The following is an 18,510-nucleotide window of genomic DNA, read 5'->3' as shown; positions in this document are numbered from 1 at the left end:
TAGGACTCTGATGACGTGCAGACAAATGGGACAAAAACCTACTATAACTTTTCTTAAAAGGCTTAAACAATTTTTTTATTGGTGCTAAAAGACAAAATAAAAATATTTTCCTTTGTTAGTTCAATGCATGGCCCCCAGAGGTAGTAGAAGAGAGATGTGAGTGGGGCTTTCAAAGACCTTGGTTCTCATTCTAGCTCCCCCATAGACTCATGGTAGGTTCCACACAGGTCTTTGGCAGACTCAGTTTACCCACATCACCCACAAACTCTCCTCCTCCTTAAGGCTGTTATGAGGATTAATGGATCAGCATCAAAAATAACTGACCATGTGCAATTACTATGGTTCTTGAAATGCGTAACAAATGGTGCTCCTGGGCCTTCAGTTCTCCTCAGGTCAGACACAGTGAGGTTTAAGGAATACGTCAGGGTTCTAACTTCCCAGATGCTTTTCTCCCCACCCTCTCCATGCAACCTTGAGCTTCTGGAATGCCAACTCCTTACTAGAGAAGGACACCTCGGGGCGGATCAGCCTGTGGTGTCTCCGGACCCCCTACTTCCTGCAAAAGGACTTTTATGATGGGGTCTATTGGTCAGAACAGCATTGACGTGACACTTTTCACAGCTTGTCTGGATAAAGGAGCATTTTGGCTCCATGAGCCCCGAGCTTCTGATGCTCAGATGAGGGCTCCAGAGTTGTGGGTTTGGCCCCACATCTGCATGTCCAACCTTCTCTGTGGATTGAAAAATGTTCATGAAACAATGGTACACCTAATGGCGATCACAGGACTTAAGAGTTTAAAGAGTCCTTAGAGACTTTCGATAGGCCAAATCCCTCATTTCACCGATGGTAAAAAGGAGGTGATTTCTCAAGGGAAAGGAAACGAATATCCGTTGCATGTCTATGGTTGGTGATACACTATACTAGGTATTTTATGTCAGTACTTACACAATTTGCACAACATCTTTTTAATAAGAAAACTGAGGCTCAGAGAGGTTAAGGAACTTGTTGAAAGTCACACAGTCATGAGGAAAGATAAAAGAGCTCCCTTTTGAGTAAAACACCCCTTAAAATAAACTAACTCTGACTTGGTAGGATAACTATCCTCTTCTTTTTCTCCCTTCTTCCTGCTTTAACCTCCTAGAACTGCCCTGACCTGGAGAAGGTGGTCATTTTTTCCACCCAATAGTGTCTCCCAAGGGAAAAAGGCTTTACCTGTTTCTGAGTGGCAGCAAGCAGTCCTTCCTTTCAGGAGGGTACTGGGCTTCTCATGCCGGCAGATGAGGGCCCAGCACCACTCACAGTGTTTTCGGACCTGGCAGCAGCTGCAAAGACACAGAGAACATCGTGTAGGCAGGAGCCTGGCAAGAGCACCCAGTTGGTGCAGCGTCTGCCTGAGGGGCCTACTGGGTAGTTCCGGGCTCTCAACCAGCATTCCTGTGGGGGCCTCCAGAGGTACAGACACAGCATGGGACTGAGGGCCTTAAGGGCAGATGCTGGCCAACAACAAAAGTACCTGTTAGGTACCCCAAAGTGCGAGCTCCATTTGTGCAGCTCTGCTCAGGGCAGGGCAACCTGGCTCCAGCTTTCCCAGCTGTCAGAGGGGCCTGGCCACCCACCCACCTGGCTGCTTGCTCCATAAAACAGCAGCTGGGTAAGTCCAGAAGTGTAATAATAGCCTCAGAACTGCTGTCAGGACTGGGACAAAGCAGCCACTTCAGGCTGGCAAGGCTTTGAGGGCTTGGGAGGGTGTTCTCCAGGTATTGCCAGCAGCAAAGCAGGGAATGTAGAGGGGCTGAACTGACCCATGGAAAGAATGAGAGAATGAGTCATGGATCTCAGTGGCTTTAAATTCTTCTCTGAGGACCAACATTCTCTAGTTGTTGCAAACTCAACCTCCCGGTGAAGCTATGTTACCCAGAATCCTGAAGCATTGGGATGAACGCTCCTGCCTCCCTCTGTGGGCAGGAAAGAACAGTTTGCAGAGTGAGCATGAAAAAAGAACCAGAGAACTCAAAAGAAGGCGGAGAAGAAAGCACTGAGTAAGCCACTCATTACCAAGAGGCACTGATGGCTGTTTCCCTTGGGGTGCCATGGAAGACTTCATTTCCACTCTTTCTAACCTTGATGTATATATAATCTATGCATCCACTGACATGAGCCCGAGAACAGATAAGGAAACAAGCCTGTTGCTGCACTTCCTTCCCTCTTGGTGCCTGGGGGCAATTCACGATCCCCATCCCAGCCCTGGAAAGGTTATTAGACCCCTGAATCTTTGGGCAGCAAAGCTGAGAAGGAGGCTTACAACATTTCTGCCCAACCTGCTTCTGGCATGGGTGGCCAGTGCAGTCTGCCTGGCAAGGGTCCCTCCTGAGTTGCACAGTTCAGGCTGAGACCAGCTCATCCCATGCTGGAGGGCTCTAGAGGCCTCAATTCCAGATCCCTCAGTGACAGCTGTCTGTAATCGGTTAGCCAGGTGGGCTGGCCCCAGTCATGTCCCAGCCTGGAGCATCCCAAGGGCAGTGGGATCAAGGCCTCTGGATCTCGGGCATAAGTGAACTGGTCCTAACCAACTTTGCATCTCAGTGGGGCCCTTTGCCCAGGTAACTTGCAGCCTGGTGGGGATGAGGGCTTAGTCTCTGGCTCAGATTCTGAACTTGGTGTCTGGCAAGGATGGACTGGGAAAGGACAGAGGAGAGGTGGCACTGGCTGCCTCCCTGGCAATGAGAGAGGTACCCTGGATTGTTCTTCTCTCCAGAGAATCGGGTGAAATTAGCTTTTAAGTCCCTCTGGGGAGGCCCATGTAGGCACCCACTTTCATTCCTAAGGCTCTAAGATGTTATGGTCATAGAAACAGGACTATGGAAGTGATGGGGGAGCACAGATAGCTAGCCAGCATGAGAACGGAGGCCAGCGGCCCATTAGGTTGCTACTGCTCTCCCTGGGAGGGACTTCATAAGTGCAGAACCTGAGCTCTGCTCTGGCCTGAACCAGGGCTGCCTTTCCACTACCCGCCACCATGTTTTCCCAAGACACATGGGAGTGGAACAGATACTGCTTGGAGAGGAAGGAAAGGCTGGGCCAGTTCAGACCTCCTCTCTCCCCACTTAATGCTGGCAGTTCTAGGAGAAGGACGTGAGCAGGTCATACTGTCAACAAGCTGGCACTTGAAGGGGCACTCCATTCATTGCCAGAATCAGGAGTGTGTGCTTTGGAAGCCCCAATAAAAACAAAGCAATAAACAGGACAGAGATTCTTATCTGTCCAAAATCCCAGGCAACCTCGGGGTGGGGCTCAAGTCTGGCTTCCTACCTTCACACACAGCTGTTTAGCCCTTGCCAGAATGACCCATCCGTCCACTTACTGTTTCCACCATGAGTTAATCTACTCTAAGCTACCAGCAGCCTTTAGCTGTTCTGTGAATTCCTTGTGCATATATCCACTTAGACATAAATTCTCTGAGGGCTTAGACGTCTCCTGATATTTCCAGGGAATAAATCTGGCCATAGATGGAATAAATCTGGAATAGATGCTGGGAATGCATCTCTGGGGTTTCCCCCTTTGCTGAGCAGTCCAGTTAGAAGATATAGGGCAGCAAATGGGGCTAAGAAACATCCGAAAATGGTCTCTACTGGTCTGGGCCCAGGAAGGCTTCCTGGAAGATGCAAGGTACAAATTGAGTTTTGGGAGAGGAGGAAGGCAGAGAAGTGCAGAAAAGAGGAAGGGCTGTCATTAGCCTGCCATAATAGCAACAGTGGCCTTCGACATGGCTTTAAGATCTGCGAAATGCTTCTACAGGGAGGAAGTGCTTCTGCTCCTGCCCCAAGGAGGCTGGGAGCTGTTTCTAGTTCACTCTGGAGCATCTGCCCATCCCCATCAAGCAATAGTGAAGGCTCCAAACCAAGAACGGAGAGGGATAGAGCACCTTTGTTCTACACTGGCTTCCTGCCGTGCACAGACCCCTGCTGGGACCCTCCCAGCATGTGTGCCCTTTCACAGCTTGGCTGTCACCAAAGTTCCTCTGGGCTTAGCTGATACCCATCGGACATCACAGCAATAAACAGTGCTGAGGTTGCCCTGTTATCTGGGCAAGCTGCAGATGTCCCTGGGCGGGCAGGCGGCCAACAGACATGACTTAGGGGCAGCGAGTACTCACTGTATCAGCACACACGTGATGATGAGGCCAGCCACAGCCACGACAGAGACCACCACCAAGGCGGTGATGGCCTGCTTCTTCTGGGTGGAGGCCACCACAGCCAGGAGGTCCGCGTGTTCACAGCGCGCTCCAACATACCCAGAATGGCAGCTGGGAAAGAAAGGGACATCAGCACACTCTCCAGGCAAATAGCCTTGTTCCCCCAACTCCCCAAGGAAGAGCTGGAGGGACCCACAGCCCTAGGAAAAGCCCAAAGGGGCTGCTCCAGGTGTCAGTAAAATCACTCCCATGTCCCTGGACAGGCACCTCTTGCTTGGAGAATGAGGGGTAACTAATCAGCTTTACCATGTGAGGATGAAGGGTGCTGCTTAGGCACTTTGCTGCTATTGTTACCACGCCAGCTCTTGGGGGAATGAAGAAGGTGGCAAATGTGCTTATGACATGGAGTTCACTTTGGCAGTTCATAAACATCCAGGTTATTTTGAAACCAAACGTGTGTATTCAGAATTTCTGATGATGCACTTAAGAAAACACACTAGGGAGACATCGGCTGTGGTTTGCTTTTTTATCTTCATTAAGTTTAATTAGTTCTGCAAGCGTTTACCTGGTGGCCCAGCACATGGGGCACATGATGAAGTTGGGGGCCAGCACCACTAGTAACTGGAGGACATGAGAAGCCACTGATCTCATATCCAACAACACCTGGCCTCTCTCCACGAGACGATTGAGGGCATGAAAGGTCACGTTCATGAGCTGCGTGTAGCCTTTGAAGGGCAATAACCAATACAAGCTGCTTTATTGCTACTATTCAGAGGCTCTTTGGCATCGATCATTTCAGTAACAGCCTTCTACGTGCCAAATGCTGCTGCTGCTGCTTCCGTCTCACTCTCACCTGTGCTACCCACTCCCCTATCCCACCCCGACGCTGGGGCAGCCATAAGTGGTCCTCACAGGATGATTCCTTACGACATGTTCTAGCCAGAAGGAAGTGATGGCCATTTTCTGATGCAGGTATTTTTTTCTCCTGCCAACCTATGATTCTTATCAATAGAAGATACTTGGCTTATACACTGGTTCCTTTGTCTGGGGTGACTTTCAAATTGTGACGAAAATGTTTAATCACCACAGCTTTCTTAGGTGGGGAACTTCCGTTCCCACAGGGACTTCCTCAAGGAGCAGCCTTGCATCAAACATCACGCAGGGGATTTAAAGTTTTGTTTTGTTTCCCCCAGACATGGCAATCAGAGCTAAACTTTTTTTTTAAGAGTCTACCTTTTGATGAAGTAGCCAACCTGTCACCTTCACTTTTAGATTAAAAGGCCTTTGAGGAACAAGGAAAAATGAAAGGGGATTAAGGGTCCTGGTGTGTTTGCTATTGTACCAGCACTAGCCCCAGGGGCATTACATTTGTGACTCCCTGAAACCTGTGCTCCTGGCTGCCAGACCCCAGAGCCCAGAAGCGTACTTGGAGCCACAGGAGAAATACAGCAGGTCCTTGAAAATTGAATACTATCATTCGTTATAACGGTGTTCAGTTATAATCTAGTTTTGTTATAACACAGTTTCATTATTACGTTTCAATATAATGTTGATAGGATGCCATGGGAATGTAACTCTTATTTATACCAGTTAGCCTATGGTAAAATCGGTTTCGTTATACATCGATAGGTGCATCGATAGGTGCCAGGACCTATCGATGACATTAAGTGATGACTTACTGTACGGTATATTTTCCTGGAGCATAGGTTTTGTTCAATGTTAACAAAAATTGAGTCATTTTAATGTTAAAGGAACAGGTACTACATGGGTTGAAGATTTGTGGAAAACAGTAGATGATGCAAAAATTTCTGCTTAAGGCTATAACCTGAGATACCAGAGTGTACAAGCTTGTCTCTAACACTGCTTAACGGGAAAATCTTTCACTGGTGCTCTTTATCCCCAAGCCCAATTATTATGTACCTTATATAAAGGTATTTCTTTAGTTTGAATTCAGGCACTTGCTTTTCTGTTGAGGACTATTTTACATTTAGCATACATTTTCTCAATCCTTGCACAGAAAAGTCAAGTCATTTGACCGTGCCCACCCTGCTAGGGAAGAGAGAAGACAGTCATACCCAGGTCTGCTGACCCCAGAGTCTGGGTTCTCTCTCACTCACCAGGCAGCTTCCCCCTCATATTAAACAGTGGCTGGGATGAGAATGCCACAGACCACTTGATCAAATCCGACTTTTGCTTTAGCCTCCAATCTTGATGGGGGTAAAAGAGATTTGAGATTTTAGGTTCCACAAGGGTGCCAAGGGTTTGCAGTGTTTGGTAAGTAAGGAAGCTGAGGACGGTCACCTAGGATGGAAAATGCCACGTAGGGTTCTCTATAGACCCGAGGAGAAGAGAGCATGTCTCAGATGGAGGGGAAACAAAGCGGAAGAGGGGGGATCTGAAGCAAGAAGAGTTTTTTGAAAAAGGAGCTGGACCACAGAACTCTGAGGAAGAATCCTGGCTCTCACAGACTTGGGCTGGGAGGGAGAAGACTGAGGGGCTAGGGGATGGGGGCAGATTTTGTTTTTGTTTGTTTTAATAGCAAAATTATGTCAAGAAAAGTCACCCTGTAGGTTGTGGAGAAAACAAAAGTCACCCTGTAGGTTGTGGAGAAAACAAAAGCACTAGCCCCTTTCCACTAGGGGAAGCTGACATCGGATGGGACTAGAGGCTGAGAGGTGATAAGCTGCAGGCATATGTGAGGCATAAATCTAAGCGGTCAGTGTCTGAAGAGAACCCTGCAAAGGGTCCCTTCTCTGGCCCATCCTTGAGTTTGCATCCCCACACCCAGATGGCTCCCACCTGAGTTTTGGGCTTCCTCTGTTTGGTATCTAAAGACCCCTCTCTGCAGGGCCCTAATGCCCCCCCTCCACTTTATCACCCATCACCGGGGTTCCAGCTAACCCAAGCAGTCCCATCATCCCTACCAGCCCAGTATGAACCTCATTCCCAGCACATAGGCACTCAGGACACACCTGCCTAATGAATACTTTCCATTTGTTCATCTCAGCTCCTTCTCTGCCTGGAATATTATTCCTCACTCTCCTCCTCAGACTCCATCTCAAAGATCACATTCTCCAAAAAGATGTAATTTACAGACCCACTCATTCACCCAGTCACCCATCTACCGATTTTTCCATAGCTCTTTCCATGGATCTCCCTAACCTTTCCACCTCCTCTGACTGCCCTCAGGACGATGCACATCTTTCTGAATGCCCTTCCACCAGCCTCACTGTAGGCCAGCCTCTGTGTTCCCGTGGGCAAGACCAAGCTTTACAAAAGCGGGTGAACCACTGAGCAGAATGGGCTGGGGAGCCTGGGCTTTGTGGTGGATTGTTAGATTTCTAACCAGGAATCATAGCCAAGCCAGTGGGACTTCTCAGTAGACAATGTTAGTACCGCTTCCTCCTAGAGAAGGGCAGTGCGATGAAGATTTGCATAACTATTTGTGAAAGGTTCAGGTTATAGAAGGTTAAGCACCCCCCAAGGCAATTTCATGTGGCTTGAAATGTTCCTACTTTAATTTGCAGGCCCAGGGAGAGACTGATTCTAACACCTCCCCCCAACCACTGGGTTCTGAAAGACCTATGAATTAACAAGTCAATACTGGGACTCTAAGAAATCCCATTTAAATAAAAGAGTGGCAGCCAGGCGCTAATTACAGCACATAACCATTTATTGCAGGCACTGTGCTAAACTCCTGCATGACTTACCTTTTTAAAATTTTTGTTTTTCAATTATAATGAACATTCAATATTTTATATTAGTTTCAGGTATACACTACAGTGGTTAAACATTTATATAATTTATGAAGTGATCTGGTCCCCTCGATAAGTCTAGTACCCACCTGGCACTATACATACTCGTAGTTATAATATTATTGACAATATTCCCTATGCTGTACTTTACATCCCTGTGACTATTTTGTAACTAACAATTTGTACTTCTTAGTCCCTTCACGTTTTTCATCCAGCCATCCAACCCCCCAACCCCCCCGCCATCTGGTAACCATCAGTAGTTTGTTCTGTGTTATCTATTAGTCTGTGTCTGTTTGTGTTTATTTATTTTGATCTTGAGATTCCACATATAAGTGAGGTCATATGGCATTTGTCTCTCTCTGTCTGACTTATTTCTCTTAGCATAATACCCTCTAGGTCCATCCATGTTGTTGCAAGGGTAAGATTTCATTTTTTTTATGGCTGAGTAATATTTCATTGTATATGGTGTAACATCTTTATCCAATTGTCCATTGATGGGCACCTTGCTTCCATATCTTGGCTCTTGCAGATAGTGCTGCAATGAACACAGGGGTGTATATATCTTTTCAAATTAGTGTTTTGGATTTCTTTGGATAAATAACCCAGAAGTGGAATTGCTGGGTCATAAGGTAGTTCTATTTTTAATTTTTTGAGGAACCTCCAAACTGTTTTCCATGGTGGCTGCACCAATTTGCAGTCCCACCAACAGTGCACAAGCGTTCTGTTTTCTCTACATCCTCACCAGCACTTGTTTTTTGATTTATGAATGACAGCCATTCTGATAGGTGTGAAGTGATATCTCATTCTCACTTCAGATGGAAAGACATATGTAGACTGAAAGTAAAGAGATGGAAAAAGATATTTCATGCAAATGAAAATAAAGAAAAACCTGGGATAGCAATACTTATATCAAACTTTAAAACAAAGACTGTAATAAGAGACAAAGAAGGACATTATATAATGATAAAGGGATCAATCCAACAACAGGACAAACCCTAGTAAACATGTATGCACCCAACACAGGAGCACCTAAATATATAAAACAATTACTGACCGACATAAAGGGAGAGCTCAACAGTAACACAATCATATTAGGGGACTTAAACACCCCATTGATACCAATAGACAGATCTTCCAGACAGAAAATCAACAAGGAAACAGCGGCCTTAAACGACACACTAGACCAGATGGATTTAATTGATATTTTTAGAGCATTCCACCCCAAAGCAAGAGAATATACATTCTTTTCAAGTTCCAATGGAACATTTTCCAAGATAGACCACGTTAGGCAGCAAAACAAGTCTCAGTAAATTCAAGAAGATTGCAATCACATCAAGCGTCTTCTCTGACCACAATGGTATGAAACTAGAAATCAATTACAAGAAAAAAACTGAAAAACACACAAACACATGGAGGCTCAATAACATGCGACTAAATAATGAATGGATTAACAATGAATTACCTGTTTTAATCCCAACAATCACAGTGCATGTGAGGTTAGGGCTGTATTGACCTTGTTTTACAGATTAGGAAATAGTTTTTAAACCTCTAGAAGCTTCTAACGCTCTCAACCATGAAGGTTACCTTTCTGGAGTAATCCAAATTGGTTTGGATGATACTCTGGGATAGTGATTTAATGACAAACTCGCAAATCTCACAGCAAAAAGAAAGACAGGCTGCTGACTGCCACCTCAAGAGGTCTCCCTGCTATGGCTGTGGCAAGTTCCAAAGATGTCGCAGTGCTGTCTTAACTCACTGAGAAAGATAACCTCCTGGGCTGGGTCACATTTTGCTGACTTTCTGTGTTCTTCCTACCAAAGGAACATTCCCCACTTGTGTGCACTGGGTCCTTCACAACCAGCTCTACCTCAAGAACGACTCGAGACTGTTAGGCAAGACTTCATGCCGACAAGGATACTTCTGTCACCTTCGTGTCACAGATGCAAACACAGCTGACCCTTGAACAACACGGGTTTTGAACTACATGAGTCTACTTATCGGAGGACTTTTTTCAAGAAATACCTGTATTTTTTATCCCTGGCTTGGGAGTCTGTGGATTTGGAGAGCTGACTGGATGCATTGATCTATGGTATTTTATATAGGGCACTTGAGCATTCGCAGAATTTGATATCCACAAGGGGTCCTGGAACCAATCCCTCACAGGTACTAAGGGACAATTAAGTGTTTGGGGAGTCAAAAGTTATACTCAGATTTTGGACTGCTTGAAGGGTGCGTTACGGGTTGCTGCCTAATAGATGAGATGCTAGGTCATGGCCTTAGTGAGCTCCGAGAAGAGGGAATCTTAGTCCCAAGCAGCCCATCTGTATCTGGGAGCAGAATAGCCTATGGTCCACATGCTTGGGCTTCCTCCAAGACCTCTCAGATCAAAATCACTCTGAAAAATGGGGTCTGGGTGTTTAAAAGAAAAGGCCAAAGGTAATTCAGATGAAAGCAGAGTTGATAGCTACCATGAAGGTTTTACTAGTGACATCAACCCTGACTGCCCATTGGAATTGCCTGGAAAGGTTGAAAAAAACAATCCTGATGTCCAGGCCACACCCCAGACCAACTAAATCAGAATCTCTGGGAGTAAGGCCTGAGTGTTAGTATTTTTAAAGCCCCCAGATAATTCTGGGCAGTCAAAGTTAAGAACTGCCATTTAGACTTTCTGGCCTTGGGGTAGAGGGAGTTCCTTTCTCCTCCCCAAGCGTTTCTAATAATGGGGATGCTTCCTAGTTGCTTCTTCTGATGGGGGAAAAAGAAAAGGTTTGGTGACTATTTTTTTGATGTATCTTTTTTTTTTTTTTAACATCCTAAGCTTCTACTAATATTAGACTTAGTTATGCTGATTATTTCAGGTACAAGTTATGCAAAGAAGGGAAGAATCACCCCACCTAGTCATAAATGAATCACACTTGACTCAGCTGCTGTCCTCTCCTTTACCTCAGGTAGGCACTGGTTCCTACCTGGCTGCATGGTAGAATCGCCTGGGAAGATTTGGAAATTGCCAGGGTCAAGGTCACACCCCGGGAGATGATCGTCCCATTGCACTTGGCACCTAGGTGATTTTAATGTGCAGTGAGGCCTTAGAACCACTGAGGGAGGACTATCGTTTAAGTACACAGAATCAAGGGCCAACAACTCAAAATCCATCACTTCTCCTTTCTCTCCACCCCTCCACCCCCGGGCATTTTCCCAGGGTGGTGGCTGTAAAATGGGCCCCCTCATATCAAGTGCAGGAGAAACAGAAGATGTTGTACCCTTGTTTAAGAAAGGAATCTGAACAAAATAGGAATCTGAGCAAAATAGGAGTTATTTTATCTGTCATAAAGGGGAATGGGAAATACGTAAGACTGAATTCTTTTTTAAATATCATTTGACCATACAATTTCATCTGTCTAGAATGGGTTTTGCCAAACACAAGGTTCTGGAATGCTGTTTTGTCTTCCTAATGCTGAAAATGAGGCTCTGGAATCACATTCAGGCTGTTTTCCCAAAATAAGAACAAAAAGACACGCATAAGAAAGAAAGGAAATAGTGTGTCACAGGAGGGAAGGTTGTCTGAGCTGCAAAAGGAACCATCGTGGCTGGAGATAAAAGGCGATATGCTCCAGTCAGGTGGGTCCCTGAGGCCTTTTCATTTTGTTACTGATTAAGTCTGGCGGTTGCTTTCGTTCTTTTCTTAGGAGCAGACTTTGTGGCTGTAGGTTTAAGAAGAATGAAATTATCTATGATATGACTTCTGTTATCTCCTGTCGAGGGCTTTAGGGTCTTCCAGTCCTGTCAATTTTTCCCTTAAGTCCCTTTTGCACCTGGCTCACAACACCCCTTTCAAATTTTAAAGAAATACAGTCATGCATGTAGAGCTGTGCTAGTAAAACATTTTTGTTCTTCAGGAAAATTTACCCCAACTAGAAAAGGAATGTTTCAGGGAGGGGGGGTGGGGATAAGGGTAGGTGAGAGGTTTAGAAAATAGTTGGTAACCACAAGATGGCCACCGGGTTTTGAAAATTAATTTGGGGAACGTAATCAATAATGTAAAGATGTTGTAGGGTATCCGATGGACATGTGTCCCATTGGGAGACCACCTCAGGGATGATGAAGATGCCTGATCTCTGCACTGTACACCTGAAGCTGAAGCTGAACAATAATGAATGTCAACTACAATTTTATATAAATATATATATATGTATGTATATTTATATATTTGTATGTATATTGTTACAGGAAGCAGAGTACAGCGTTAGGAATAGAGACAGTGGAAATGTAATGGCTGTGTGCGATGTCAGAGGGTTAGTGGATGGGGGGGGGTTCACACAGTGTGAGGGATATAAATGATAAACGTCTAAGTTTTACTTTGTCTTGTGCACCTGAAACTAATAAAATTAAAAAAAAAAAACGTGACAAGTACACTGTGTTATTAAGTGACTAAATTATGCTAAAATATATTTTTAAATCACACAAAAAAAGAAAAGGAATGTTTCTAAGCAAATTGTAAAGTACATATATTCTAATAAAGCAGAAAGAAAAAGAAATAAGAAAAGAGAGCCCACATCGTTGCACACCCCACCTCCTCACATGGCTGTCCAATTGCCATGTTTCCTTCCACCTGCTGGTTATTGACATGACAGTGGATCTACATAAAGCAGCTCAAACACCAACAAGAAAACCTCTCAATCCTGATCTCTTGGGAGGTGTGTTCTGGTCACACAGGCAGCCGGTTGGTGCACCGACAGCAGTCACTTCTCTTGGGGTGTTTGACTTTGTTCAGATCCCGCTGGAATGTACTGCGGCCAGGGCCATGTGGAATGTTTTTCTTGGCTGATAGCAATTTGTTTTCACACTTTGCTGTGGGAAAGTTAAGTCAGGGAGTTCAGTCCCCGAGGAGCATTTTGGACAGGTGAGAAACTTCAAACCAGTTGCCACTGGCTGCCAACACGGGAACCCTTAAAACTTGTTGCCTGGGTGGCTTCCTTCAACTGTTTTCCTTTGTTTGAAGGCTTCTGCAGGCAACAGACCAACAGTGTGGAATCTGCCTCAGGGAAAAACTGGTGTGCAGAGTCCTAAGCTTGCATTTATTTCTATGGCTTTACTGTCTTTGGAAATTCTTTTCCCATTTGTTTCCTGGTGTATTTCTGTACTAGCGGGGCTTTATTAAAGGGAGACAGAATACAACCTAGGGTTCATCTGAGGCATAAATGCTTAAGGATAGCATTTGCTACCTTTGGCTATCTCTGACTAGTTATTTGTTTTAACAGTTATTTATTTTAACTTCCTTGACCTCATATTTTAGTGTGAGATGTCATTTTAGGTTCTCAGGAAGCCTAACGACTATTGTTCTTATGGAAAAAAGGGCTTAAGGATGACAGTATTTTAGAAAGCGCTCCCTCTTTTGAGACTATAATCTTGGGTCACTGTGGGGTTTCTTTATGAGGTCATGACAGACAAGACAAGGCCTTACCTCAAGGTCTGCCAGTTTTATTGACCAGAATGTATGTGTCAGCTCCCCAGAGCTGGGGCGGGTCTTACGAGCAGGGACAGAATGTTCTGCTTCCTCTGCAGGAAGGTTCTGGTCTAGTGGGAATTAATTAATTAGAACATTCTTTTAGGTACTGTAAATTCAACAGGTATAAGGCGTGGTCCTGTCCTCACCGAGCTTTTATAAGCTCATGTAGCGGCAGAAGTGAGCACAGTGGGCTCATGTGAGCAGAACAGAGGGGCAGCGGGATGACCAGGGACCAATATGGGTTCTAGGGAGCAGCGGGGGAAAGATGGAGATGAGACCTGGAGAGGGCAAGCCCTGTGTTCAAGAGAAGCTGCGTCTCTTCATGGAGATGTGAAACATGACTGCCAAAATCCTGGCAACTAATTAAAGCCACCAAAGAACAACGGGGACTGTCGTTTACCTACGCAAAACATCTCTATGGGCTGAATGCCAAGACCCAGCGGGGAAACTGAGGTAGAGCGGTGGTAATTACTTGCATGGCCGTGCCTCCCCACCGATGGTCAGCTTTTCCGAACTGCAAAACTGTCCTGTTTCTGTAGATCCTGCACTGGGCCCACAGGAAGGACTCCTTAAGAGTCTTTGGTCAGGGTGAGGAGCTTGGCAGTGACCCTGACCTTTCTCTGGAGGAAGGTTTACCTGCAGGGGGAAGGTGCCAACATCTTTCCTAGAAACCCAAAAGCTTATTGATTTGAGGTGAACTTTGTGAGGCTGAAGCAGCATGCCCTCTGGGGCAAGAGCTGGAACTGATTGGACTGAATCCCAACTCTGCCGCTGACTAGCTGTGGGACTCTGGAGAAGTTGCTTAACTTCTCTGAGCTGGCTCGGTTTCCTCATTTATACAATAAGGGCAAGAATCCCTACTTTAGACGGGAGCTGTGAGGACTCCATGAGCCATGTATGTAGAGTGCTAGCTAGGGGCTGTGCCTGACTCATAGCTATAGCTTTTATTGAGAGATTATTATTATTATTAACAGTAATATTTATAATGTGAATGGAAGAGAGATCATCAGTCATCCTGATTATCAAAGTGGATTGGTGTGTAAATGTGATGGACAAGTATCTCTCTGAGTCAAGAGCAGGCCTTGGGACCAGACTGAGGAGAACAAGAGGCGGTTTCCACAAGCGATGGGGGTCTCGAGCACAGATAAGGTCATTGCTTTGGCTCATCTGCTGACCCAGGCCAGGGGCTGCCAACTCTCAGAAAGTTTACACCAACCCCTGATCTGGTGGGGAAGGCACCTGAGGAGAAAAAACTGAGCTTTGGACATAATTTATCAGAACTCAGCAAAGCCTTGCCCTCTCTCTCCCAAGAGGATCCTTCCTACCCACAGCCAGGGGCAGCTGCCGGAGGCCCCGGCACTGTGTACTGCTGGAGGGGAGAATGCCTTCTGCCTGCTGTACCAGGAGCTTTCCTGATCTCGGGACTGGGAGGCAACACTTCCTTCAGGGCCAGTGTTTTTCCACAATGACTGGACTACTAACAGAAATAACCCAACAGTCCCCCAGGGGCCCCTGTGTATATTTTAATAAGAATGATAATCATGACTAATGACTGCCACTATTATCATTGTGCTTTGTAGTTTCAGGGTGGGGAGGGCCCTTAGCTCTGCAGACAGGACCTGGGAGCTTCACACAGTCCTCCTCCCAGGAGGAAGCTGACCCGTGAGCCTCTCCAGGTGAGGCTCAGAGGCACCCCAAGGGGTCTCTCAGGCTCACCCAGCCACACCTCAGGAAGAAGAAAGCTCTACCGACCACTGCTTGGTGCTGCAGTCTCTCTTGGTCCCCAGTCTCTCCCGAGCTAATGCATTTGCTATTCTTAAGACTCATGGTTAGCGACTCAGATTCAGGAGCCAGTCTGGGTTTGCATGTAAATGCTGCGATGTAACCTGGGCACAGCTTCTCTGTGCCTACCTCATGGGGTCCTTATGAGCAGTAGATGAGTTAACACATGGATCGTGCTTGGAACAGTGACTAGCATGAAGCAAAAGCTCCATAAATGCTAGCTTTTATTAACATTCAGTATCATTTACTGGTACTATTAGGTTGGACCACATGAAATTGCTGACTTTCAACCCTTTTTGACTGATAAAATGGCAACCTCATGTAAATGGGTCGTTCTCAACGGAGGCAGGGTTGGCAATGTCTGGAGAAATTTCTAATCGTCACAATTGTGGGGTGGTGGTGCCACTGGCACCTGGTGGGTAGAGCCCAAGGATGATGGTAACACCCTTCGATGCACAGGACGGGCCAAACAGCAACAGATTATCTAGCCCCAAGTGTCAATAGTGCCGATGTTGAGTATAAGCCACCTCATAGTTTTCTACTGTGGACAGACTAATTTTCTTAAAACATCCCTTTCCAAAACTGACATGGGTCCCACCGCCTACAAAATAAAGGCTCCCTTCCAAAAGGCTCTGGCCTCCCCTTTGTTTCCCAGCTCATCTCCTCCCTACTATTGTTGCATTGGAGTAACCTATCTGCTCTCCCCACCAGCCAAACCCCAACACCTGCTCCCGGAAGCTCTCCTCAAGGGCCTTTCTTTCCCAGTCTGGCTGACCATGGCTCGTGGCTCTTAACTAGTATGACTTCCGGGTCCTATTTCTGCAGATTCTGATTCAGGGGTCGGGGTGGGGCTCAGCTATACTTTAAGAAGAAACCACAGGGGTCTCATGCTCATGCTCACTGTGCCCTGCCATACATGTTTATTTCTAGTCTGTTCCTTATTGTCACTTATGTACACTAACTCTTTGCATATACTTACAGCTTATTTTATTTGCTGCACATAAGATGCTACAGGGTAGAGACCTCGTCTCAGAGACTCTGGCAACTCTAACGCTCCAACCCAATGGCTTGTCCTCCAGAATTTCTAAGTAGTGGATGAAACTTGAATCCAGGAATTTTCATACTTTGCTGAACCCAGGAGTCACCTTGTTAAAAATTCAGATCCCCAGGCTCCAGCCCCCAAGGGTTCTGCCTTAGTGGCTCTGGGTGGGGGCCCTGGAACCTGGATTTTTCACCAGCTAGATTTGAAGCAGGTGTCCTTCAGCCTGCTGTTCTGATCCTCTAACATGTCAGACTCCAGGGGTTTGAGGCTTCTGGCATGCCTTGTGGAGGTAAATGCTCTTTTAATTGGTTTCTGGGCCACCCCAAACCCCAGGACACAAGGGGACACTTACACACATGCTGGCTTGTCCTCCTGCACCAAAAACCTGCAGGTTCCATGGAAGCAAAACTGCCTGTGGGAATCCGGGCAGTCATTAAAATAGGACACCACAGCGGCAGCCACGGGCGGGTCTGCTGGGGAGAGAAAAGACATTGGGCTCAGGTCTATAGCACAGGAAGACATGCCTGCCAGCGCCCCCACAGGTCAGGAGGAGCAGAGCCCTGATGGCTGCGATTTCTGGTCCCCACCGGCAAGCCCTCCATAGGCCTTACTCACTTTCTACCAGAGACTCCTGCATTGGGTGCCCTCCAGCAGGGCTTTGTTTATTTATTTACCTCTGCAGAAAACAAAACAACCTCTCCAAAAGAGTCTGCGTGAGTCAGCGATACCAGAGCAATTTTACTATTTAAATCGTACTACCCCAAAGCAACCTAATTTTGCTTTGGCAAACTGACAGTGACCATTTTTAAAGATAGCCTTCACAAAAATCTGTTTTAAACCAGAAGAGAGGTGCAGGCGAGTACTAGATAACCATGAACTCGATGCTGACGAGAAACAGTTAATGCTACGAGTAGATGTTCATGATACATTATTGTACATGAAATAGATGCATTTCCAAGATGGTCTGGATAGTATGATTCTGCTTGAATGAACAAACAGAAATTTAGACATGAAGAAGTCTGGGAAAGATATACATGAAAATGGTAGCAGGGCTTCTCTGGGGTGGCAGAGTGTGAAGATGACTGAGGCATAGAAGTCCATCTGGGAGCAGCACAGGCAGCCCTGGGAAAGCTTTGAGGGGAGGGAAAGAGAACAGAGTGTGTGTGTGTGTGTGTGTGTGTGCGCGCGCGCGCGCGCAGTGACGGGTCCTACTTACAGCCCCAACACCCAACACTCGCAACCCCAAAACTCTCAAGAGCTGAGGGCGTCACCAAATCTGAGTTTTTCCTCCTTGGCTTTCAGACAGAAATAAAAACAGCCAGCTGGAATTGTAAGGAACAACACACGAACAGACCTGCTAACCAGCTCAAAGGGCATCACTTGGATTTATTTAATTAGACTCCAATAGCCTTTTTTTGTCCAAATCACACTTGAAACCCAGCTCTTTAAACTCCCGTACGATACGAAAGCCTGAAATTTCTTTTGTGGTGGCTGAGGTTCTTTTGTGGTAAAGTATCAGGTCAACTGAAAGAAAAACTTTGATTCTGTCTTTTGGGAACACAACATTGTGTAGACTCAATGTCATCATCTCATGTATTTATGGATATTTTGCCTCATAAATGATTTGTGAAGGCTTTATAAAAATGTGAACCATAAAAAGAGGACACAAATGGGAAAGATGTGTGTTTATTTGTGAGAGGGGGAGAAGAAAATGGGTAGGGAGGGAAGGAGAGGAGACACAAAGGAAGGAAAAAAGGGAAGGAAGGAGGGAGAGACAGAGACACACACAGAAGGAGAGAGATGGAGAGAGAGAGGCAGAGAAGGGGGAGAAGGGGAAGAGACAGAGACAGGCAGTAAGAAAGGGATGGAGAGATCTGGGCAAAGGAAAATAAAGGTGGGGTTGAAAAGAACAAAGAAGTCAGGTATCAGGTTATAACGAAGACACATCAGAAATTCATGTACATGCGATGAAGCTGAGAAGTGAATCTAGCTCTATGCCCCCTGGCAGTCTAAGCAAAGATGCACACAGTTCATTACATAGAAATGTACCCATTTTGCACAAGCAGGACAGGCTCAGCTTTACGAGTCTATGCTCAGAGTCTGACTTCTGTCCTGTGGCTGCTTCTGAAGGTGATTTCATGTGCTATGGCGGCTGACATCCTTCACAGTCTCCCAAAGACAATGCAGAAGCATCTGCTAGTGGAAACTGTTTCTGTCCTTCACACAGCTCAGT

At 46.0% G+C, this 18,510-nt stretch overlaps 1 protein-coding gene across 3 annotated transcripts in view; it reads right to left on the bottom strand.

Annotated features, from left to right (window-relative positions):
* The window catches only part of TGFA (transforming growth factor alpha), a 91,556-nt gene that overhangs the window by 4,558 nt on the left and 68,488 nt on the right, over positions 1–18,510 (bottom strand). For 2 of the 3 annotated variants that reach the window (XM_019718685.3, XM_019718678.3), the window contains exons 3-5: positions 16,630–16,750; positions 4,154–4,303; positions 1,213–1,322 (exon numbers count right to left, since the gene is read on the bottom strand). In XM_019718685.3, the coding sequence (XP_019574244.1) occupies positions 1,213–1,322; positions 4,154–4,303; positions 16,630–16,750 (381 nt within the window). The remainder of the gene's footprint in view (positions 1–1,212; positions 1,323–4,153; positions 4,304–16,629; positions 16,751–18,510) is intronic. The other variant, XM_019718692.3, reaches the window with a different exon arrangement.

The sequence above is a fragment of the Rhinolophus sinicus genome, chromosome 2 (assembly GCF_057876585.1).
Source record: "Rhinolophus sinicus isolate RSI-liver-muscle chromosome 2, RSI-T2T, whole genome shotgun sequence".
NCBI lineage: Eukaryota > Metazoa > Chordata > Mammalia > Chiroptera > Rhinolophidae > Rhinolophus > Rhinolophus sinicus.
Note: the sequence above shows the minus strand (reverse complement) of the source record. Positions and strands in the feature narration are given on the sequence as shown.